This window comes from Passer montanus, unplaced genomic scaffold (genome assembly GCF_014805655.1).
Source record: "Passer montanus isolate IOZ18808 unplaced genomic scaffold, ASM1480565v1 scaffold170, whole genome shotgun sequence".
Taxonomy (NCBI): domain Eukaryota; kingdom Metazoa; phylum Chordata; class Aves; order Passeriformes; family Passeridae; genus Passer; species Passer montanus.
Window position 1 is genome coordinate 164,293 of NW_024364271.1, and position 21,997 is coordinate 186,289.

A 21,997-nucleotide genomic window follows, 5' to 3' on the forward strand; every position below is an offset into this window, starting at 1 on the left:
CATAATCCAGGGGCAAAGTCAAAAATCATCACTGCAGTATGGAAATTGCAGTTAAGTAATAAAACAGTCTTGATCTTGACCTGTACACTGGGAAGTAACAGAGGATAATGCCTGCGCTCATTTTTAACTTTTCAAATCAATACAAAACTTGATAAATCAAAAACTGTTCTATTATATCATAAAAGTACATGATGACTTCATAAGCTAATGAATTAAAAAGCCCAGAATTTTTTTTCCAATTTGTGAGTTATCTTCTGCATTCCTTTAGAGAGCTGGACAATTTTCATGGAGCTACCATGCAATGGTACATATTATTACAAACACACACACTATTACACAGCAGCTGTCTGAGCCTTCATAAGAAAATTCCCATATTTCCCTGGTTCTCTGTGCCGACACATTACTTTTCAAGACATGGATCTAGGAACGGTAAAACGGTGCTGTCATAGCTGTTCTGTCAGACCTGATTCATATTTCCTGGAGTAAATAAAAAGCTGCACACTTGGAAACGGCAGGTGAGCACCCAAGTGAACTGTAATAAAAAGTTATCGGGAGACTACAAAGGCTTCTTATGTTACTCCTTTTTTTTTTTTTTTTTTAATAGGTCCGTGGCCTTCTTAGAGAATTGTAACACAAGGGATTTAGCCCACTTGGCTATTTTGTATCCCTTTTAATTTGGCCTTGCTGTATCATCACTTCATCAAAACACCGGGACTCCAGTGCTGAAATGCTGGAAATGCCCTTCCAGGCTTAATTTGGGACTGCGAGGACCTCTCTCAGTGGGGCAGGCTGCTGACAGCAAACAGGCTCCACCGAGCTGCCCTCCGCACCCGCGGAGGGGCACGGGGCACATTACCCAGATCTGCCGGTGCAAAGCAACGCGCGGACTCGGCGGCGAGTGGGAGCCCTGCACCGAGCCCCGGCAGCGGCAGAGGCCAGTTCGAGGACCGCCGGGAGAGCGCTCCCGGGACCGTGTCCGGCAGCCCGCCCGCAGCCCGGCGCCCGCCCGGCCCCGCTCCCGCCCCACGCACCGCTGTCCAGCCGGGCGATCTGGGGCAGCCGGTAGGTGCTGACGAGCAGGTCCAGGGGCACGGCCACCGCGCTCCACTTCACGTCCTTGAGGTTGCAGCCCAGCGGCGGGCCGGGGTCCATCTTCCCGGCCCGGGAGGGGAGGGAGCAGCCAGACAGGCAGCGCCGGCGGGGTGCTCCCACCCGGCGGGGCGGCTGCCAGCGGGGCGGGCGGTGAGGGGGCGCCGGGAGGGAGAGGAGGAGGGAGCGCGGCTCGCTCCGCGCAAGGCGCCCGGGACGCGCGGGGCTAGGCAGAGAGCGAGGCCCGCCGGGCGCCCGCTGCTGCTGCGGCGGCTGCTGCTGCCTCTGCGGCGGCTGCTGCTGCTCCCGCCGCCCCCCGGGACCGGCTGGGGCCGCCCGCCGCCGCCGCCGCGCCTGGCCCAGGAAGCGCCATCCCAGCACTGACTAATCAACAGGGTGCGAGCAACGCCTGCGCAGCTGCCGCTCCTCCCCGCGCCGAAAAGGAAAGTGCCGGGCTGCCCGCCCGCCCGGCGCGGAGAGCCAGAGCCAGCGGCTGCCAGAGCCGCCCAGCCCGTCCCTCTCACTCCACCCTCCGACCGCTCGCCCGACGTGCAGCCCGCACTTGGGCTATGTATCTCTTCCTTTAGTTTTCACCTGTGAGTCATGTATATACGTGTGAGTTCATGTATGCAGGCTGTGCACTGTTACTGCACACGCAGGTATTACACATATTGCGTATTCAAAGGTCTTCACAGCATGGGAACGTTTGTAGACATTAGTTCTTCAAAGTGGCTTCTGTGATGAAATCTTATATGACCTTTGTAAGACGTTTTATTTCATGTTATCCTTTCTTTTATGCGTTTTGATCTCCAGCCTGCCAGACTGCAGAAACTCTGGGAATTTAAACCAGAAAAACTCCTGGGTGGTTGCACTGTACTGTGCTCAAGTTTATTTTGTTCCCTTCTGTGTCAAAACTGTTTATTTTATTGCAGAAAACTTGGCTACATTTAAGCCTTTACTGTTGACTAGAGACATAAAAGTGCCTTGCAGTGATTAGCAAAACGACAGACAACATCCACAACCAACATCTCTCTCCAGGCTCCAGCTTCTCTATCTATCCTTGAGACTACCAGGCATGGCAGAGCTCCGGGAAGAGCTGTGGTTCCAGGAGCCCTCCTGCTGCTCTGCCTTCCTCATGGCCTGGGTAAAGGGCCAGACACTGCTGCGTGCCTGTGTCACTGCTGGTGGCACAGCACTGCCAGCACGAGGAGGGCTGAGACAGACATGCTCTTGTTCTGCTCTGCCGCAGAGACTGGGACTTTATCCATGGTAGCCAAGATGAAACAAAGACCATGGAAACTAGTCGACATAGAAGATTACAGAAAACCCAAGTTATCTTGCTTTATGTGGATCAAGGTTGGCTTGAAGCTCATCCTGCTTTTGCTATACAGTGTGGCTCTGGATTTTTCCAACACTGTGAAAAACCTTCATTCTTTCCAAAAAGAGGTTTTTCTGCTGTTAGAGCCTATCTACCAGAATAGTTAGCTTTAAATTTTTTTTAACATTTATCTTGAAAAGATACTTCTTTTCAAAGTAGTTTTCTTCTTACCAAATTCACCAAATGGTTTTCAACAACATCAGTGAATTAAGCTATCGAAGTGCAAAGTAATATCACAGAGTGGGTCAGGTTGGGAAGGACCACATTGGGTCATCTGGTCCAACCTCCATGCTCAGGCAGGGTCATCCCAGAGGACATGGCACAGGATTGCATAGTGCAAAGCAATATCACAGAGTGGGTCAGGTTGGGAGGGACCACATAGGTCATCTGGTCCAACCTCCATGCTCAGGCAGGGTCATCCCAGAGGACATGGCACAGGATTGCATCCAGACAGTTACAGAATATCTCCACTGAGGGAGGTTCCACAACTCCTCTGGGAAATCTGTTCCAGTCCATGGTCACTTGCACAGTAAAGGTCTTCCTGACATTCAGGGGGAGCCTCCTGTGCCTCAGTTTCTGCCTGTTCCGTCTTGTCCTATTGGTTGGCATCACCGAGAAGAGCCTGGCTCCATCCTCTTGACAGCCTCCCTTCAGGTACTTATAAACATTTTGAAGTCCCCTCAGTCATCTCTTTTCTCTTCTCAAGGCTAACAGGCCTGGCTCCCTCAGCCTGTTCTCGCAAGAGAGGTGCTCCAGCCCCTCAATCATCTTTGTTGACCTCCACTGGACCTGCTGCAGGAGCTCCATGCCTCTCTTGTATTGAGAACTGGACACAGCACTCCAGATGTGGCCTCACCAGGGCTGAGTACAGGGGCAAGGTCACCTCCCTGGATCAGCTGGCAATGCTGTTCCTAAGGCACCCCAGGATACCATTGGCTTTCCTGGCCATCAGGGCACCCTGCTGGCTCATGAACAGCTCGTTGTCCACCAGGACCCTCAGGTCCTTCTCCTCAGAGCTGTTTCCCATCAGGTCAGCAGGTATCAGCCACTCCTCACAGCTTTGTGTCATCAGTGAACTTGAGCACTGTTGCTAAGAGCATTATTGCTGAAATTTGGAACACGTGGGTTTAGTTCATTCAGGCTTGACAAGGTCTCCAGGTGCACTATGTAAAACGGAGCAGATCAGATCAGACTGGGATTCACCAGGACTTGAAGCACTAGTCTGTCAGGAATTGTTCTTGAACACTATCTTGGGTACCATTAATTCCAGGAGAGATACCATCTCACAGTATGTGTCTCTCTGAGACATCATGCACTTCTGCTGTCTGGGAAGAAAAGCATCTTTCACACAGAAATGTTGATTTGTCTTGAAACATTTTTTTCATTCTTCCATACTAGATATCCTATGGCCTTTAAATCTGCCTTCCTATAACTGAGTTTGTGTACTCTCCAACCAGTGAAAAACTAGCCCACTCTTAACCATTTTACTGGATTTTAAAAAAATGTAACTTCTAGATACTATCTAAATTTCATTCAGTTATCTCCAGGCAGAGTGTTCATAATGCTCATTAGTATTTAAATGTCTTGTTCTTGCGCTTGGAGTCACTTTGTTATGTCTCCTAACTGTACTCCAGCTCCACCTCCTTGGAATATATTCTAATAGTACATAAATGGCATTCAAATCACCAGCACATAACAGAAATTTCTTGTTTTAACTACACCTTATGTATAATTAACACTTTAGAGATAATTTTCCTGATGTCTAGCAATGCCTTAGTGTGATCTCTTAGCAGTCTCCTACAGGTGTAAAATGCTAATGAAGCTACCAGACCTGAAGAGCAAATCTACCCTAGGGCCAGGGCCTCAGTTTCACAACGTCTTAGTTTTTGTCTATGTGCCTTTCAGGTGGTGTTCAGGGACAGTCTTTATGAATCAACAGAAAATTCTTGCCATAAAAGCATAAGCAGTCGCAAAAGGACCCAGAATACTCCCTGAAATTATTCTTAAAAGCATTTTGAATTGACTTGCACATTGATTTCACAACACATTTATGCAACAGTCTGTAAAATCTGTAGTATGTGTGTATTCCATTGCCAATAACGTTATTTTTAAAGCATTTCAAATCATCCTCAGTTCATGTATGTGTTAACATTTGAAAAGGAACCGTTCATACCAAATTCATTTTAGTATGAGTCTGGTAACATGCTTTACAGTGTTGTGTGCACACATCAAACAAAACTGAGCTTTATACAGTATGTTTCATGGGAAACCATAATATTTGGTATTTCTGTAAAAAAAGCCCAAATAATTTGCATTCGTTGTTCCTATACCAAAGGCACAATTTTCCTAATATTTACAAATCCAGTGGAATGTAATTGAAGATGCAGTGATCATTTCAGAATCAGATCCTAAATTTCTTTCTCTGAATCTCAGGATTATAAAATTATTTAAGTTGAAATAAACCATCAGGTCATTGAGCACAACCTTTGACCAAACACCACCTTGTCAACTAAAGCACAGCACAAAGGTCCTCAAGTTATTTCTTGGAACACTTCCAGGGATGGTGTCCCTACCCCCTCCCTGGGCAGCCTGTTCCAATGCTTAACAACCCTTTCCATGAAGAAATTTTCATGAAGAAATTTTTCCAAATTTTCCATCCATTTCCAAGATGTCCAACTTAAACCTTTGTTGGCACTTTCTAGTGAGAGTTGTGTTTATTCCCCACTGGCGCACTTTTGTAATCTACAATGAGTATCTTTGGAAAAAGTCAGTTGTTTTGCTCCAGGAGATGTGAAAGGAGAGCACTCATGGTGCTCACGGAGTGTTAGGTGAAGCATCAGCTAGCAGGAGTTAGCATCCTACAAAAACTGCCATGGGAACCTGTGTATCTGCATCTCCCTCGGGTGGGACTGGATCATACCTAAGCACAAGTGGTAGGAAACTCTGCATGAAGGAAAAATAAATTTAAGAAATTCCTTACTTAAAATTCTCATTAGTTATAAAGAGAAGAAATCAAAATTACAAATTAATCTGACCCTTTTTTATCTATTTTCACTGTTAAAAAAAGAAGGAGGAATTACATGGAGGCTTAAACCTAGAAAACCAGTAGATGAACTGTGAGTTCAGGACAGCTGAAAGTTCATCAGAGAACTACTGTTGAAATGCAAAACTGCAGAATTCGATCTCTATAGAGGAAGGGAAGGAAGTGAGATAAAGATTAAGTTGGATGAATCATGAGATCTTCAATGACCTGAAATAAAATAGAAAGTAGGTCAAATTACTAAATTATTAATAAATATATAGTCTATGTATGGACAAAACCTGAAAGATAAGCTCCCAAAAAGTTAGAAAATTGGATTTTAAAGATAGCAAGCCTGTTGATAAGATGCATAGTAAGAATGCTAAGGAAAAAAATGGTCTGTTATTCCACAGAGGTGAAACTCTATTTAATCATCACTGGTGATGCTGACACTTTCAACCTCAGCCTTCAATTTTAGAAGGCAAATTTCACTCTACCACCAACACCAGAAGTCTAAGGCTAGAAAAAGGAACAAATAAACTGGAAAATACAGAGACAAGTTAAACATTTGAGGGGAGAGGAGAGGAGAGGAGAGGAGAGGAGAGGAGAGGAGAGGAGAGGAGTTTGCCTACATCAAGAGGAAAGGGAGAACCTACTTTCCATGTGTACCAGTTAGGTTAGGTATTAGGAAATTTCCTGCTTACCAGACCAGTTAAGTAAGGACTGCTGCCACCCAGAGACACTCTGAAATCTCCACCACTGCAGGTCTCTGACCAGCTTATTGCATTACATCAGGGGCAGCTGATCAGAGGTTGAGATATGATGAGAACCCAGACACACTCTCAAAATCCCTTCCAGCACTATTTCCTTCCCGTGCTATGGTTTTAATGAAGTCAGGGATTATCCTTTGTTTCTTGATTTCAGATTTTATGGAAAGCACTAGCTTCAGTGACTGGCCATTATGAGTAGTCAAGAGCAGCTGTAAATACAGAGCCCAGCCCATCCTTTTGTAACATTTCTTCAGGCACACTAACCGGGCTAGGGGCATATAAACCTGGCACTATGCTCAGGCACATTTGGTCCCATATGCTCCATTTGAGCTCTCTTTCTCAATACCTGATTTAGTAATATTTTGATATTATGACAATCTGCAAACAGTCCTCAAAAAAGAAGCAAGTGTATTTCAGAAGGTTAGTGGCATTTCAGAACAGTAAGCCAGTGGGGCTAGTTATTTTGGATATACTGAGATGGATCAAAACACAATTCTGCACAACAGCATTAGTCATTTAAAATGATGATCGATAAACCACATCTCCTATGCAAAGATAAAAAAAGAAGACAGTATAGTCGCCACAATTTTTCAGATTTCTTAACCTGTGTTTGATTTTTGCTTATCTTGCAGATTTGAGTTGTGCTTTGCTTTTGATTAAAGAAAAAGTAACCAGCATCCTGATTCTTCCCTTGTTTAAAATTAAATAAGATATTCTCCACGGATTTTTAAAGATATTACAAGTCTGTATAAAACAAATTTATATGAGCATAATCAGATACCTCCTCTATTTATACTTTGACAAAACAACATAAATACAATAAACACAGTATCAAAGAAAGCCTTTCATCTTTTTGTCACAAATGACAAAAAAAAATTTGAAAATGCAGGTATGCTGCTAACACCTGTGTAAACTATTTTAAGGAATTATGAAATTTAAATAACAGAAACATTATTATTATTATTATTATTGGATGCATTCGGTTGTTCCATGCTTTCAGAATTCTTAGGAATGTCCAGCAACATACTCTAGTGGAAGTTTTCCCTGTCCACATCAGAGGCTGGAACTAGATGATCTTCAAGCTCTCTTCCAACCCAAACCATTCTATGACACCAATCTTTATATGGTTTATCTCCTTCTCTCAGACATCACCTTTGCAGAGTCCCTATTCAAGAGTATTGAAGTAGCATGTATATGTCTGAAATGGGTATAGAAGAAACCAAGCCAAAAATTCTCTGAGACTTGTCTTATGGGATTGCACTAAGTATGAGGTACTTAAAGAAATGATATATGATTTCATATATCAGAAGGTTGCTTGTGTGATGATGTCAATGTTCATTGTATTACAAATCTGGTTTAAATAACACAAAAAAGTGAAGGGTGTTTTTTTAATAACAGAAAATTAGTACACTTATACTTCATTTCTGCAAACATTTACATTCAAGCACTGTCACCCTGTGAAGCACCTAATAATTCCTAAATCAAATAACTGTTTTATCTTCACATTAAAAATACGAAAATATAATATAAACATATAAAAAAATTTGGCGACAATGTCTGTGTAATACAAAGGATGCTTAAACACTGTATTTTTGGATTACAGGCTCATTTTTAAAATTTTTTATGTTCCTTTGTAAGACTTGATATTTCCTGAAGAGAAAATGGAATAAGAAACAGTATTTTAGAATGCACAGCAGGTTCTCTTCTTAGTTTCATTTAGAGACACAACGTCTAAGTCATGTAATACACCGGATTTCTGAAAAACAAACAAAAGCAAACACTTCATTAAGATAACTAGAACACAACGGTTGAAAAGTTTGCTTTTTCACATACTTTAATGTAAAATATTTGGTGCAGTCACTGGATATGCTTTTCCTTTGAATATTTAATTAAATGATTGAAGTTTTCTAATAAATTCCATGGAAACTGATGTCTATGCAAGTCCCATTTGGCATCTTTACATTCTTTAGCTGCCTCAAACATCTCTCCTAAATCTGAAGGTAACAGAAAATGTCTTTTGAGGAGTCACTACAAACCGTAAGTGCAATCCCATAAATCTTTACTCACATGAATTGTTCTATAAGTACAGGTTCTTCTGTTGACTACACCAATTTTAGCTAATTTTCAGTTAAGTACCCTTATCTTTCAAGTACTGAGCATGGGTTGGAAAAGTCCAGTTGAAAGGAACATGTAACACAGAATATTAGTACCCACTAAAGAAAAGGCACAGGCTATTAACTGTTATAAAGGATGTTAACTTGTTTTGTGAAATTCACTAAAATTCTGTTTTCTTGCCTCTATTTTATAACCAGGAATACCCCCAAATGGAAACAGTTCAGTCTTTATCATGATAAACTCTCAAAATAGCACTCCACCCTTGTAAAACATTTATGTACTGATTGCAAAAGCAGATTGTAACAAAAATGAAAATCATCAAAACCAGGACTCTTCCTTTCAGCAATGAACTCAACTAGATAATTAATGTTGACCAGAGAAACAATCAAACCCAGTTGTGCAATTCAGAACATGTCGCAATCTTGTTCTCTGAAACTATGAACACTGAACCCTGAACTAGGGCACAAAGACGCAGAATATTGTCACATGCCCAGGAAAATGAAAGCCCCAACTTTTCTACCTGCCACTCTGCTGCCTGTGTCTTGGCAGGTTTACCAGCCAAGGACGGAGAAATAAGTGCAACCACTGGATTCACCACATTCCTCTCTCAACCCAAACCCAACAGCCATAAACAATCATGTCTGGTAATACAGAGAAGCTTCCAGAAACGACAGCTATCTAAGCTAGAGTGAATGAAATCCAAAGCACAGGAAAAAAAGAAAGGAAGAAGGGGAAAAAAAGGCATCATGTAGTTAAGTACAATACTAATCACGACTCAGAACTGAAAACTTACAGATAGAAAGTCACAGGGTAGTTGAACATTGACTACATCCAGAAAGACTCACCTAAAATTACTCGGCTGCATCAGAATGAGGGCAAAATATAAAGTCACCCTTGTGCTACAAATAAGCTTTATGCCTCTTTGGCTGAGAATATTCATCACTTCTTAAAATTCTGGAGAAGATGCGTGCAATTTTTTTCCTTTTTCCTTCTGTAGCCATAGTTCCAGCTCTTCTAGAATACTGGCTGCACTGTGCCAGAGCCATCCCCACAAAGCAAGTGGCTGAGCTCATTCCTCCCTGAGGCTGCAGGGACCCAGGGAGGCTTCCACAGTGCGTGGTGCTGGGGGAGAACATGAAACATCTGGGAAGGGATCAAAAGTGATGGATAGAGGAAGGAGCAGAGGGCAGGAAATGTATTGTGGTGTCTAAACCCCAGGGTGGATGCTGAAGCTGTCATCAGTAAAATTATTAGCAAATACCATCTAGTCTACTGACTAGAATATCTGAAGACTGTTGCTTACTGATTTTAGAAATTATGAATTAGAATTCATAATGAATTCTTGTCATAATGAATTCCCCACAGAATGAAGACATACAGCAGGTGCACTTTTACTTGGGGTTGTTTGTTTGGTTTGTTTTTTTTTCCTGAATTTATTTTTTTGAGTGGGAAGGACCAAAAGACATAGCATTTTTATTACCCTTGAGAATTCCCACAAATACCAACATGCAGCTTTATAGCTTCTGATTAGTTTTAACTTTTTACACAGTTGTGGGAGGTACAGGCATTAGCTATTACGATTTCTGCTAGGCAGAGACAGTATTTGGTAGTCTGCAAGCATATTCAGTAAATTAAAAGTATTAAGACCTTTTTAAAAAAGGGAGCAAGGCAGAATCAAAATGACACAAACATAACCTTGTCATCTCAAGAAACAAGATACCACTCTGGTTTACAGATAAGATTCTGAGGGGAATATAAAAGCTTTGGAAGATAATGGTACAGTAAGAAATTGAATTTCAACTCAATAGAGACCAAGAAATAACACTGAGCATTGATTGTTGTGAACATCAACTAAACAGGTTTTGTCTCACCCCTGCTTTTTCTGGAGAAAACAATCACTTTAGGTGGTAAAAGTGCTCTAGAAAAATCCCTGTTTGAACAGTTTCAGAATTCAAGTTTCACTTACTTAGAGGAAATAGGTAATTTGAAGATGTTGCAGATTATACTTCAACATCAAACTTCATGCTTCCAGTCAAAGGAGAGAAACTTACATTTCCTTAAACACTTAGGATACTTATTTGCATCCTTACTATTTTACTACTCAATACTACTTTTAGATGGTAAGTAAGCTCTTCATATATCCTTGGCAAAGATCCTCAGTACTGTTAAGTGATTAAGAATGATGAAACATATTTGATAATGCAACAGTTCTTATAATCTCTAAAATCATTATTTGTTAGTTCATTTACGAACTAGCCAGGACAGACAGACAAGAACCACCACTCCACAAATAAAGAACAGGCATTTTAAAATTCATTTAAAAGTTGAGGACTACTAATTACTTCACTTTGTAAGACTGTTCCATATGGGGCCTTTGTGAAGTAAATAAGGGCCTGGGTTCTGTTTAAGCAAATGTCCTGCACACATATTTAAAAAGTGCGCATTCACAATCTAAAGAGATACTACAAGTCCCGCATAAAGTGCTGAAGCAATGATCGGATTTGGGCAATCCCACGCAGTGCTCAGCCTCAGCCAAGCCTTGGGAGAGGTGGGGCACCCCCTCTCCCAAAATTACAGCAGGGAGGTATGCAAATCTCTCCCACCTGTGAGAACAAGGCGGGCGGCATTCCTCCTCCAGGGCTCACATGAACACTAACACTTCCAGCTCACATTTCAGCTCAGCTGTTTATAACTCACTGCCTCACAAGTCAGCCAACAAACAGCAAAAAACTGTGAAAAGGTGAGAAAAACCAAAATGGTACCAAGAAGGTGGAGTTTCCACTTCAGTATCTTGGGCAAAGTGAGGATTTGAAAATGCCGCCACAGACACAGATGCCTCTGTACCCTGCAGTGATTTCAGTAAGATGTTGAAACTTCCTGCTATTAAATACTAGTTTTTCCTGTTAAATAGCACAGCAGACATGTCTCACCTAACTGGCAGGCATCCCTACAAGCCAGTTTTAAACTTCCTGCTTAAAACTCCCCTTCTGGCTGTCTCTCCTTCCCACTTCTAAGCAGAAATTGTATCACTGGCAAGTGACAGATACCTAGACAGAGGAATTGTGATGAGATGGCTCAGTTATCTTTTTTTTTTTTTTTTAATCAAGGCATGAAAGCTAGGGCAGAATACAAAGGAAAATGTAATGAAAAAAAGCCCAACAACCTCTCTGAATGGTTTCTAATGGAGTAAATATATAAATCGTCATTAAGCTCAGCTGCCCATTCCTTGCTGAAAACCTACTCAGGTTAATGGTGGATCCACCTTCTCTAGCACCAGTTTTTGGTATTTTGGTACTGGTTAAGTTATTTTGAAGGTGGGGCTCATTGTGAGTTTGAAAGAGTGACAGGATTTTGCTTTATCCATATCATGTTCCCAGTCAAAGTTGGACCTGGAGTGCTTGCTGAAAAATTAGAAGCTTTGGAGAAACAAACAGAAGAGACTGGAACTAAGGTTACCATTACTTATAACTTCTTTAAATGTGAGGATTTTTACTCTTATTAAAAAATGATCCTACTTAATTACTGCAATAATTTTGTTTATATTTAACAGTGACAGTTGACAAAGACTGGCAGAGAACTTCATGAAATTAAGTCCCACGTGACTTTAGTGCCTGACCTGCCATTAGAGAGAGCTCAGTTATTAATTGTCCTGACACTTTTTATGTATTTTCCCCATATTCTGGAATTCAAATTACCTGTTCAACATGCAAGAGAGTAGTCTCACAATCACAATGGGCTGGACGTGGCACAAGCAGTATAAAGCAAGGGCTAGGGATATATTAGCAGGGAAGACAATCACTGTGGGAACAGGTACAGGAGCAGGAAAGGAGGATACAAGGTCTGGCAAAGCATGATCTAACTGCTGACTGCATTCCTCAAGAAATGTTGATGAAGGTCTTGCTCCCAAAGCCTGCTATTCCACCATGTCTGAAACATTTAACCCACTGGCAAAGCGTGGGGCTCTATCTCCCTCTCCTGTTACTACCAAGTAGACTGTAACAATGTTGTCCTGCAATTAGTTATTCACAGACTTGAGAAGACAAGTGGGGATCTCCTGTGAGGTTCCTCAACCCTACAGATCATCTAGGTCATGTTTAATATAGTTGCATCATAAAAACTCTATTTAAGACAGCAATAATATCTTCAAAGTCAATATCCTGTAGAAGCAAATGCCAGAAGTAAGCCACACCTGTAACTTTCTTTTTTTCTCCTGGACTTGAATTTATTCAATTTGAATCATATGAAATTTGAATCATAGGCTGAGATATGGAGGCCTCCATAATCAATGGAGGGAGAAAGGCACCTCCAAAACACAATTTTATCCTAAAGACTCATCTTCTTCCATTGAATAGAAATTATTCCAGACAACCAGACCAGTCATGCAAATTTTAGCTGGCTATGATTGCATGCTAAGATGAGTCTCATCCCCTATATACAGATGATGTGATTAAGTTTTGATTTACATGACCTAATTATATGCTGCTGTTTCCAGAAAAATATCTGGCTCATTCAATATCTGGCCAAAAAATTAAATAAGATAGCGTAGTTAAATTTTGCCTTACATTGCACCAGAACTAAGTGAGTTGGTACCATTTATCCTCTTTGCTTTAATCTCTGTACCTCTGTTCCCACATGTGCAATGCTGAATATACCTAATGTTACTAAGAAAGTTTAGGAGATAAAAATCTACAATGGATCTAAAGTACAGCAGTACAAGCATTATGAAAAAGCTCTTGAAGGAATTATTATTCTGTGGTCAGTACAAGATAAATAAAGGGCAAATAAAGCCTGGGGCTCCATGCATGACTAAGGGTAATAAAGAAACATTGAGTATGCACTGCTGGAGACACAGGGAACTTTAGACAAACTAACAATTCCATGAACCTCAGCAATAATGAAATCTGATTTCCTATGGATTTAGGTCTTGAAGTGAATTAAATTTGATATCTGTGATGCAAGCTCCAGCTGGAGTATCTGGTCGAAGCATTTTTCAGTCTCTCTGTGTAGTGAGAGACTGAAATATTCTATGAACTAATGCTGGAGACTTTCCTTCTTCAGAGTACTCTGCCTCTCACCTTATTTTCAAGGAACTACTCAGGAACTTAATTATCTTTCAGTTTGATCAGTCAAATTTGTTTAAAATCAGCTAACAAGTTCCAAAGGTACTTTAAGAGTAAAGGAATAAAAAACACAGCATAATCTCAACAATATTGTTGCCATAGGAAAGTGTAAAAAAATGAAGGAAGGGCAAAATTGAGGCCTGCTACTTCTGAATGTTCATCTCAAATGACATCCAGCTGTTAAACATTAAATGTTACTCTCAACAGCACAGGGCAAGGTCTTAAATGGATTTTCACTGCTCTCTACTCAGGAGATATATGTTTATTTAATATGATTTAAATAGTCTTAGTAGTCAATCACTCTTGGGAGGTAGACAGAATATAAGTTTTGGTTAGTTTTATTGCAGTTTTCAGAAAAAGGTGGTAACTTCATTCTTCTTTTTGTTTTTTTTTAATGGCGTTCTCTCCCGAACCTAGTTTAGAAAAATACCAACAATCACACCCAAAAGGACATATACAAAGGCTTGTAATATTTTTTTTAAAACCTACTTGAGAACACTACTGCTTGCCAGGTATGAAACCAAGACCACAAAAGAGCAAATGCTAACTGCATTCTGGGTGGTATTTTTTTGGTTTTGGTTGTTTTTAGAGGACTGACTCACAAGTCCAAATAGTTCACTGGCAACCAGAAGCATTGTCAAAGAACAGCTGTCATCTATTAATGAACAGGTTTAGGCATATCTGATATTCATGAGACTTGTGTATAAATAAAATATTGTTATTTGTCAACATGTCTAAGCAAACTCCTGGAATAATCTATGTCATTAACATTTATTTCACTGCAGCCTTTCAAATATAATCAAATTGGTTATGATTGCCCTTCTCCAAAAACTCGTCAGTCAGAGGAAGTTAAAACTCCTGTCCATTCAGTTATTATTAACTGATTGGTTTGAAAATTGTGAGTTCCCAGAAATATGGCATGACTCCTTAGGTATTACCAATGTAAGCAAAAAAACATCTCAAAAAAAACATCTGATGCTTTTAATAAGACTACCCATGTAAATTAGAGCTGCAGGAGCAAGACCCAGCATAGAATGGCTGAGATGAAAAGTATCTGAAAGGTCAAGCAGTAGTTTAGTTATCCAGATGACTGGGACACAGAAGTGTTCTCTCTCCCTTAAGCCAACTACAAGACTGCAAAAAGAGATGGGAAACCACAGTACAAAATAGTGACAATACACTGAAACACTTGTGCTTTTTTGTTTTGCATTGTTTAAATGTCTTTAATATGAAACTTTTTAATATGTTTTTCCCCCCAACCCACCACTGAACCACAACCTGCTCTAATTTTTGAAATAATCAAGAAGTTTAGTACTTCTGTGTGAGCTCTATAACTCTGGACATCAATCTTCCCCACCTACAGGAGCACTTTGTGTAAATGAAGTTACTAAGGACATGTCCACAGTAGATGGCAAGCAAGAATGTACATAAAAAGTCCTAGATTTCCTCAGATTAATACAGCCTACTGCAATGCATCTGAGGATGGACTACTGCCTGCCAGCCTACCCTGCTTATTTATCTTATCTCTGAGTAAACGGCCCTTCTCAAAAGCGTGGCCATAATAGACTGTCCTGGGGAGTTCCTTTCTTCTGTGGGACTGGGAAAGCAATGATGTGCTTCCACTGAAGCATCTCATCAGTCTGGGACAGATGGTCCATTGCAGAGGGCAGGGAGGCCTGATATCTCCAGGCATAGGTGCCTTGGGCCAAAACACTATGCAAAGCTGTATCTCCTTTTTACAATCAGCAAATACGTATTTCACCACTACCAAATGGATGTATGACTGAAATTATCTCAGACTGGCATCTATCATGTCATTTTTCACAGCTACTAGTCACACTTCCTACTGCATTTTCCATTCTCCAAAATTTCATCAGTTGGAGGAAGTTAAAATTCAAGTAGTACATTCAGATTTCACAGTTTTGTGAACAGGCAAATTATTTTGTCGAACCTGAAAACCATGATGAAACTGTATGGTAGATTTTTTTTTCCTAGCAAACTCTTTATCAGGCCAGTGGTAAAACCAATTGGGCTAAAGGGGTTCTTGTTTAAATCAACAAATGCATTTTACTAAAAATGGCAAATTACACACCAAAGTAATGGTACATGATGCCTCATCAGGATTCCAAATATTTTTAGCTAAGGTGAAATGTTACTACAGACAAATATGACAAATTCTCATGGGCACATTTTCCAAACACACATACATGCAGAGCTGTTCAAAGCAGTTCTAATTAAAACCAAGCAGCAGTGTAACATGTTCAACGTGGTTTGAATTTTTTTGCCATGTCCACACTACAAACCCCATGAATTTTCATGAAGGTGAGTAGGAATACTGAAGTTTCACTTACCGTAAAGTAAGTGTCAACAATCTTAATGTGAAAAATACCCAAACATCATTTCTGCACGTTCAGAGAATTTTCTTAGATATCATCCAAACATTCTGCAGAAATGCTCACTTCACACATATTTGTCTTTGCAGCAGTTATTATCATAGCTATTGTTTTGTAGTTTTCATGTTTCATACTGACAATATATTCTCTATTTACAGTAGACAATGCCTTTTTCATTTACAACAAAATCAGAGTTATTTTACTTGAGACTTTTTTCCAACAAGCTCAGTAACTCAAGGGCCTGCCATTATCCTCCTGTTCTAAACAACATTTGACTGTTCAGTTGCTGAGCTTCACTTTCATGTCAAAGTAATGAAATTATTTTTTTGCCTTTTTTTTTCCTCTCCCAAAATTACCAACTACAACTTGTGTTACTATGTAGTATGACAGGACCCCAATTTAGAAGCAGTCCAACCCTGAGCTGTTATTCTGACCACCCCCATGGCTACTTAATCAAAACACTGCTACTTGTGACTTTGTCAGTAATTTTGCTCATTTATCTTTATTATGACTTGAAGAGTATTTGGAGTGGAAGGTTAGTTTTGTATAACTAATATTGGTGATGAATGGCAGTGATAATACATTGCATGAAGAACATCTATTAAAGTCTAAAATAATATTCTGCTGCCTAAAAATAAATTGCAATGCAAAACATTTTCAGAGCTAATGAACAATAATTCAGTCCTACAAAAGAATTGCAACTTTGAAGAGTAAGGACCTTTAAGCCAACACACTGAAGTTAGAGAGATGCTGATTCTGAGAGATACAATATTGATTCTACCACTAATTAACTAAAATCTTTAGGCCCTGGTAACTTCAAAAGCACTAGTGTAAATCAACCAAACAAACAGCCATGAACCTTGGATAAAACATTTGATTGCTGAACATAAAAGCTCCACTGATTCCATCATCATGCGGAATCTTCACTGTATGCACACTCTGCAGAAACCCAGAGGAGAAAGGAATCTTCCTGTCACAGAAGTGGAGCTACTCAGGAGCTGTTAACCACTCCCTTAAAGGAAAGTATGGGAAATAAATCCACAAATGCAGTCTTCCCGAATTTCCACTTTCTCTCTGAACTGCATTGTACTTGCTCACCTCTTCTGTTTTTCTCTTCTCCCACAATTCTTCTCACCCACTCCTTTGTATGCCTCAGCTACAGGATCCCCCCAAAATACTGACTCCATAATGCAAAAACAGCATCAGCTGTGTTTTGCTTAAACTATTCTGTAGATACAACCTTGTTTACCCAATCTGTCAAGAAAAATCTCCCATTTTCTTTCTCCTTGTAAAAGAACCCTACCTTTTCCAGGATTTCCTTAGTCAAGACTGAGAATGCATGCTCAATGTTCACGTTTTCTTTAGCACTGGTCTCAAAAAATGGCATTCCGTATTCCCAAGCAAGCTGAAAAACAAATGTAGGAAATGGGATGAACACTCTTCATGTAAAAACCGGTTCCTAATACTAGTAGCAAGCAATATGAAGGTGTTCTGACTGCTAACACTACAAAAACACTAATTAAGTACATGACTGCTCAGTAAAGTACTTTATATTCATCCTCAGTTTATAAATTTCAGGTATCTTTCAAAACATTCTTCTTAAATTTGTCTGTTTTCGAAACAGCTTTTTTAACCAATCTTTACTTGCAAATAACAAGAATAAAATCCAGTGGGTCTGTTCTCAGTGTTTTGATTTATTTGGAAAATGAACTGTCTCCTAAGCAATTATTTAGAGGAAACTAATGGAGTGGCTGCAGACAAAAATATGACAAGAACTGTTAAAGAAAAGTAGCAGGATGAAATATAAAAAAGAGATGTTCCTTTATGTTAGACAGAGAGAAGCACAGAGATAACAGGCAAGCAAAGAAAACATATGTATGTAAAATGATATTATGGTAAAAGGCAAAGAGAGAAAATACTTAGATGTGCAGCATAGACTTTACATTGGTTGATTTTCTTTAATTTACTCCTGTTGTCTTATTTCCAGTGTATTTCCATTACAGACAGCTTTGAGTTATGTTGGCATGAATTAAAAAACCCCAACACAATATATATACACAATATTCAGACTTCAGAGTTTTAGTCAAAATATAATAAAGATTACACTAGAGGTAAAAAAAAAACCAACAAAGTAAGCAAAATGGTTTCCTTTCCAAAATGCTACAAGAAATTGTAGTTCTGAAAATAAAGATGAGATCTAACTGATTCATTAGCCAGAGACCACTTCATAAGGCGTTCTGAAACTCAGTGGACTGCCGTGAACTGTTTTTGGTACTGCAGCAACTTGTTACACAAAGTTAAGATCATTCAACTATTGCCAGTACAAAACAATGATGCATAAGGGTTCATAAAGAAAAAGACAAGCAATAAAAGAATACTGGGCTAATAAAGTACAGAGAACTACTGTCTTGCTGATTATAAAGTACACAGAAGCTACTATTAAATGCCCTTTTTCTTCCTTGTATCATGCAACATGTTCCTAGAAGTTACCTATGTACAAACTTTGATGAACACAAACCAACCCTTTTAATCGTGGAATTGCAGAAATATTTTTGAAAGACAACCCGACTTGAAATGAGGCTACTGCCCACGCAATACTGGGTCAGCAGTGGCTTTGCTTACAGAAGTCTTGAAATCCACCAGTGATGGAGATTCTGTAGCCTTTATGGGACCCTCTCCCATGGCTACATCAATGTTCTAGTGCAACTGGCTCTCCTCAACTCCAACCTGAACCTCCCAGGACAAGATTTGCGTCTGCCACCCATCTGTTTATTGTCTGTCTCTACTGAAGAGAGTCCATTTCTGTCTTTCCTTTAATGCCACTTCAGTTGCTGTAGAGCATTAACTGCTCCTTAGCTTGCACTTTACCCAACTCCCTCTCCTCATGGAATACCAGTACTAGATCCCATTCACCTTTTTATAGCTGTCTGCTGGACCAGCACTCAACCAGTTTCTCAACACCCTTCTTGAAATGGGAGAGCCAAAGCTGGACAAATTATTCCATGTGGCCTTGTCAGCACTAAGTAAGGGGGTAATAATTTCCCCAGATCCACCATCCATTATCCTTCTAAGGCAGCCCAACACCTTTAAAGCCATGAGGGAACACCGCTGACTTATATTCAAGCGGGTGTTCATTGTAACTCATGAGTCTTTTGTGGCAGGGCAGTGACTCATGCCTTGGATTATTCTACCACAGGTGCAAATCTTTGCACTTCATGAACTTCACGATGTTTCCCCTGGCCCAGTTCCCAAGTTTATCAAGGTCCCACAGAATTGGTGTCCTCCCATGTGGTGTGCCAGTCACACCCCTAAATTTCATGTCGCATGCAAATCTCCTTCTATCATCAGCCAAATCACCAATGAAGTTGCCGAACAATGAGACTGAGGCAAGGCTGACTGCCTATAGTTCCCTCAACCTTCTTCCTTGCCTTTTTTAACAGACACATCATGGCATTAAAAGGGAGAATCTCTTCCAACCACCATGATTTTTCAGAGTTGATTGACAGTGGCTCAAATCACAATGATCAGCTCTTTCAGCACAACTGGGAGAACTTCATCATGTCTATGGGCACATCCAACTTTCCTAAGGAATTTCTAATCCAAAGCTTTCCCACTGCTGGCTGACCTGCTCCTTCCCAAACCAAGCAGGGACCTGCAGAGACATGGGAGCAAGCTCCATTTGTGAAGACCAAAAAAAAGAAAAATCAAATCAAATCAAAAAAGCCTTGAATACTTGAGCCTTCTCTGTATCATGTTACTACATTGCCCACTACATTTATCAATGCACCCCCATTCTCTCTATATGTGCATAATATTGGTCACAGAAGATTAATGTATGTGTTTTTAAACTTTACCCTGCATACTACTAAACTCTGTGGCAAGCAAGTCCTCCAAAAACGTAGCTCAGTGCAAAAAGCCCCACTGGTCCAGTGGTAAAGCAGTTGAATGTATGAACATGTATTTGGCTACCCCCTCTCCAAAAGACAATAGAAAAGCGTATTCAAATAACTACTTTTTCTTTTTATCCTTTGGGAGCATCTTGAATAGATCCACAAATAAAATACCTAAATACATTTACAAACCTGTGGGAATTATGCTACTGAGAAATGATATTTTATAATATCCGTGATAACAATTTGGAGAGCTTGTGTGAAATAAGCTTGTATCTTACCAACAACAATAAAATAAGTAATGCTAATACTACTTCCTAGCAAAGTGCTGGTATGATTTCTTAGTGCTGAATCAGAGAGATATGTCTGAAATATTCCAAAACTGTGCAGAGTTCTATTACGTGTGAAAAATCAGCTTTGAAACTATAAATCAGCTTCAGCTATGAAGACAGCAAAAGCAAAAAAAAAAAAAAAAAAAGGAAGAAGATTTTACTTGGCTTTTCCTGTTAAGAAAGATTTGATAGGAGAAAATCAGCCACATTCTACCAATTCATATAACCTTCAGCATTTTTATCTTTCAATTAAAAAGATAATCATATTGGGAGGTGAACAGAGAAGCCCAAGAAGGTTGAGTTAGAACTGTTATCTAAGTGAATAAGAAACAATTAATACAAGAAAATTATACTTCATACTGTTAAAATTAAATATCTCAATTTCTGAGTGATCACAATTACATACATTTGTACAAAATAAATTATTACATGATTTTGGACAAAAAGAAACAACAAAAAATTTCTCAGCATTAAACTGAAATGAAATTATACATGACAGCCACTCAGTTATAACAGGTTTTTACAGAAATAACAATATACATGATGAGATTCCCAGGGAACTTGGAGTTCTTCTGTGCAAGAACTGAACAGAACAACACTTAAAGCTCATTTTATCAGGGTAATACAAAATATGTAACTACAAATTATTATTTGTCAATGTTAGAATCAAACTGTTTTCCCCTCTTAATTAGGATGTTTTCTTCTTTAGAGTGAGAGGACAATTACTGTCTCTCTCTCTCTTTGCTAACATAATCTTTCCCCAGCACATTCAATCAGATCCTTTAGCACTTGTAAATCATATTAAAAGAAGAAATAGTATAACAGAAGAGTTGCCTTCACTCAAAAGACAGACGAAATCTAGAAAGCAGACTCACTGGGATAATGATTTCTTTCTGAAAAAAAAAATACTACATTAAGAGGAATTTTGGTTGCATGGTTAAGAACCCAGAAGTCAAAAAATGTCATGGTTAATACACTAAGCAAAACCCTACTACTGCCCTCTGGTGCACATGCATCCAGTGACTCTCTAGGTTTCTGACAGTGCATCCTTTGTGTGAGACTGCATGTATTTTTCAGCAACCTTTCTCCTTGTACACAGATATGGTACATTAACACTGAAGGCATCTTGCATGTGAACTATGAACTCTCAGGAGTGTAATGCTGTCCAAAAGGTGATGTTATTTTTTTAGAGTTTCCTGATCTGGGATTATACAATTGGCAAGAAGCTATCAGTGTGTTTTTCTTTAAACATGAGGCATCCTGCTCGACTCACCATGCCTGAAAGCATAACAGGAGGGCTAATTCCAAGTTCCAGAGAACAGATGCATACAGTTTGCAGTAGCAAAATTTGCTGGCATATAGGACACACTGTCCTGCAATATTTAATAATTATCCCAATTTCTTCTACCATAGCATGGCTTCTAAATTTCCTCACTGGCTCTCAGTGAGACACTTTTTGCCATTCCCTTTAGAATAGCACTCCCCACTCAGTAAGTTCTTCCGCCACCCATGATCAGCAGCTAGAAACTCTACTGCAGTAGAGTCAACTATACATGACATAGACAGTTTTGGGGAGTTGGATGTTCAGTATTTGTCCAGTCTTATTTAAGGCTATTCAAGAGACAATGCAAATCACTTTGCACAGGCTGCCAGAATAGTTCTCTGTAGTCAGACTGTAGCAAAAATACCACTGGGTATTAGAAAATACCACTGGGTGGTATTAGAAAAATTATGCAGACTGTATTTCATTTTAATATTCTACAATACAACAGTACTCTGAAAATGCAGTCTGTATAAGATTTCTGGTTTAACACTAAAACTTTTAAAGTACATTTTAGCCTTTAAAAGAAAAATTGGCATTGTGAAGAGATCAGCACGGGATTACTTAATG

At 39.8% G+C, this 21,997-nt stretch overlaps 2 protein-coding genes across 5 annotated transcripts in view; both read right to left on the reverse strand.

The window, feature by feature from the left end:
• GAREM1 (GRB2 associated regulator of MAPK1 subtype 1) overlaps positions 1–1,526 on the reverse strand; it is a 101,061-nt gene extending 99,535 nt beyond the window's left edge. Inside the window, exon 1 of the mRNA XM_039704241.1 lies at positions 1,032–1,526. Within this exon, the coding sequence (XP_039560175.1) occupies positions 1,032–1,152 (121 nt within the window). The 5' untranslated portion in view covers positions 1,153–1,526. The remainder of the gene's footprint in view (positions 1–1,031) is intronic.
• A 6,222-nt stretch (positions 1,527–7,748) lies between these two features.
• The window catches only part of LOC120499956 (ras-related protein Rab-10-like), a 30,902-nt gene continuing 16,653 nt past the window's right edge, over positions 7,749–21,997 (reverse strand). For 2 of the 4 annotated variants that reach the window (XM_039704248.1, XM_039704250.1), the window contains 2 exons: positions 17,188–17,289; positions 7,749–8,012 (listed from right to left, as the gene is read on the reverse strand). In XM_039704248.1, the coding sequence (XP_039560182.1) occupies positions 7,938–8,012; positions 17,188–17,289 (177 nt within the window). In that variant the 3' untranslated portion in view covers positions 7,749–7,937. Of the gene's footprint in view, positions 8,013–15,916; positions 16,897–17,187; positions 17,290–21,997 lie in introns of those variants that run through there. The other 2 variants (XM_039704251.1, XM_039704249.1) reach the window with 2 other exon arrangements.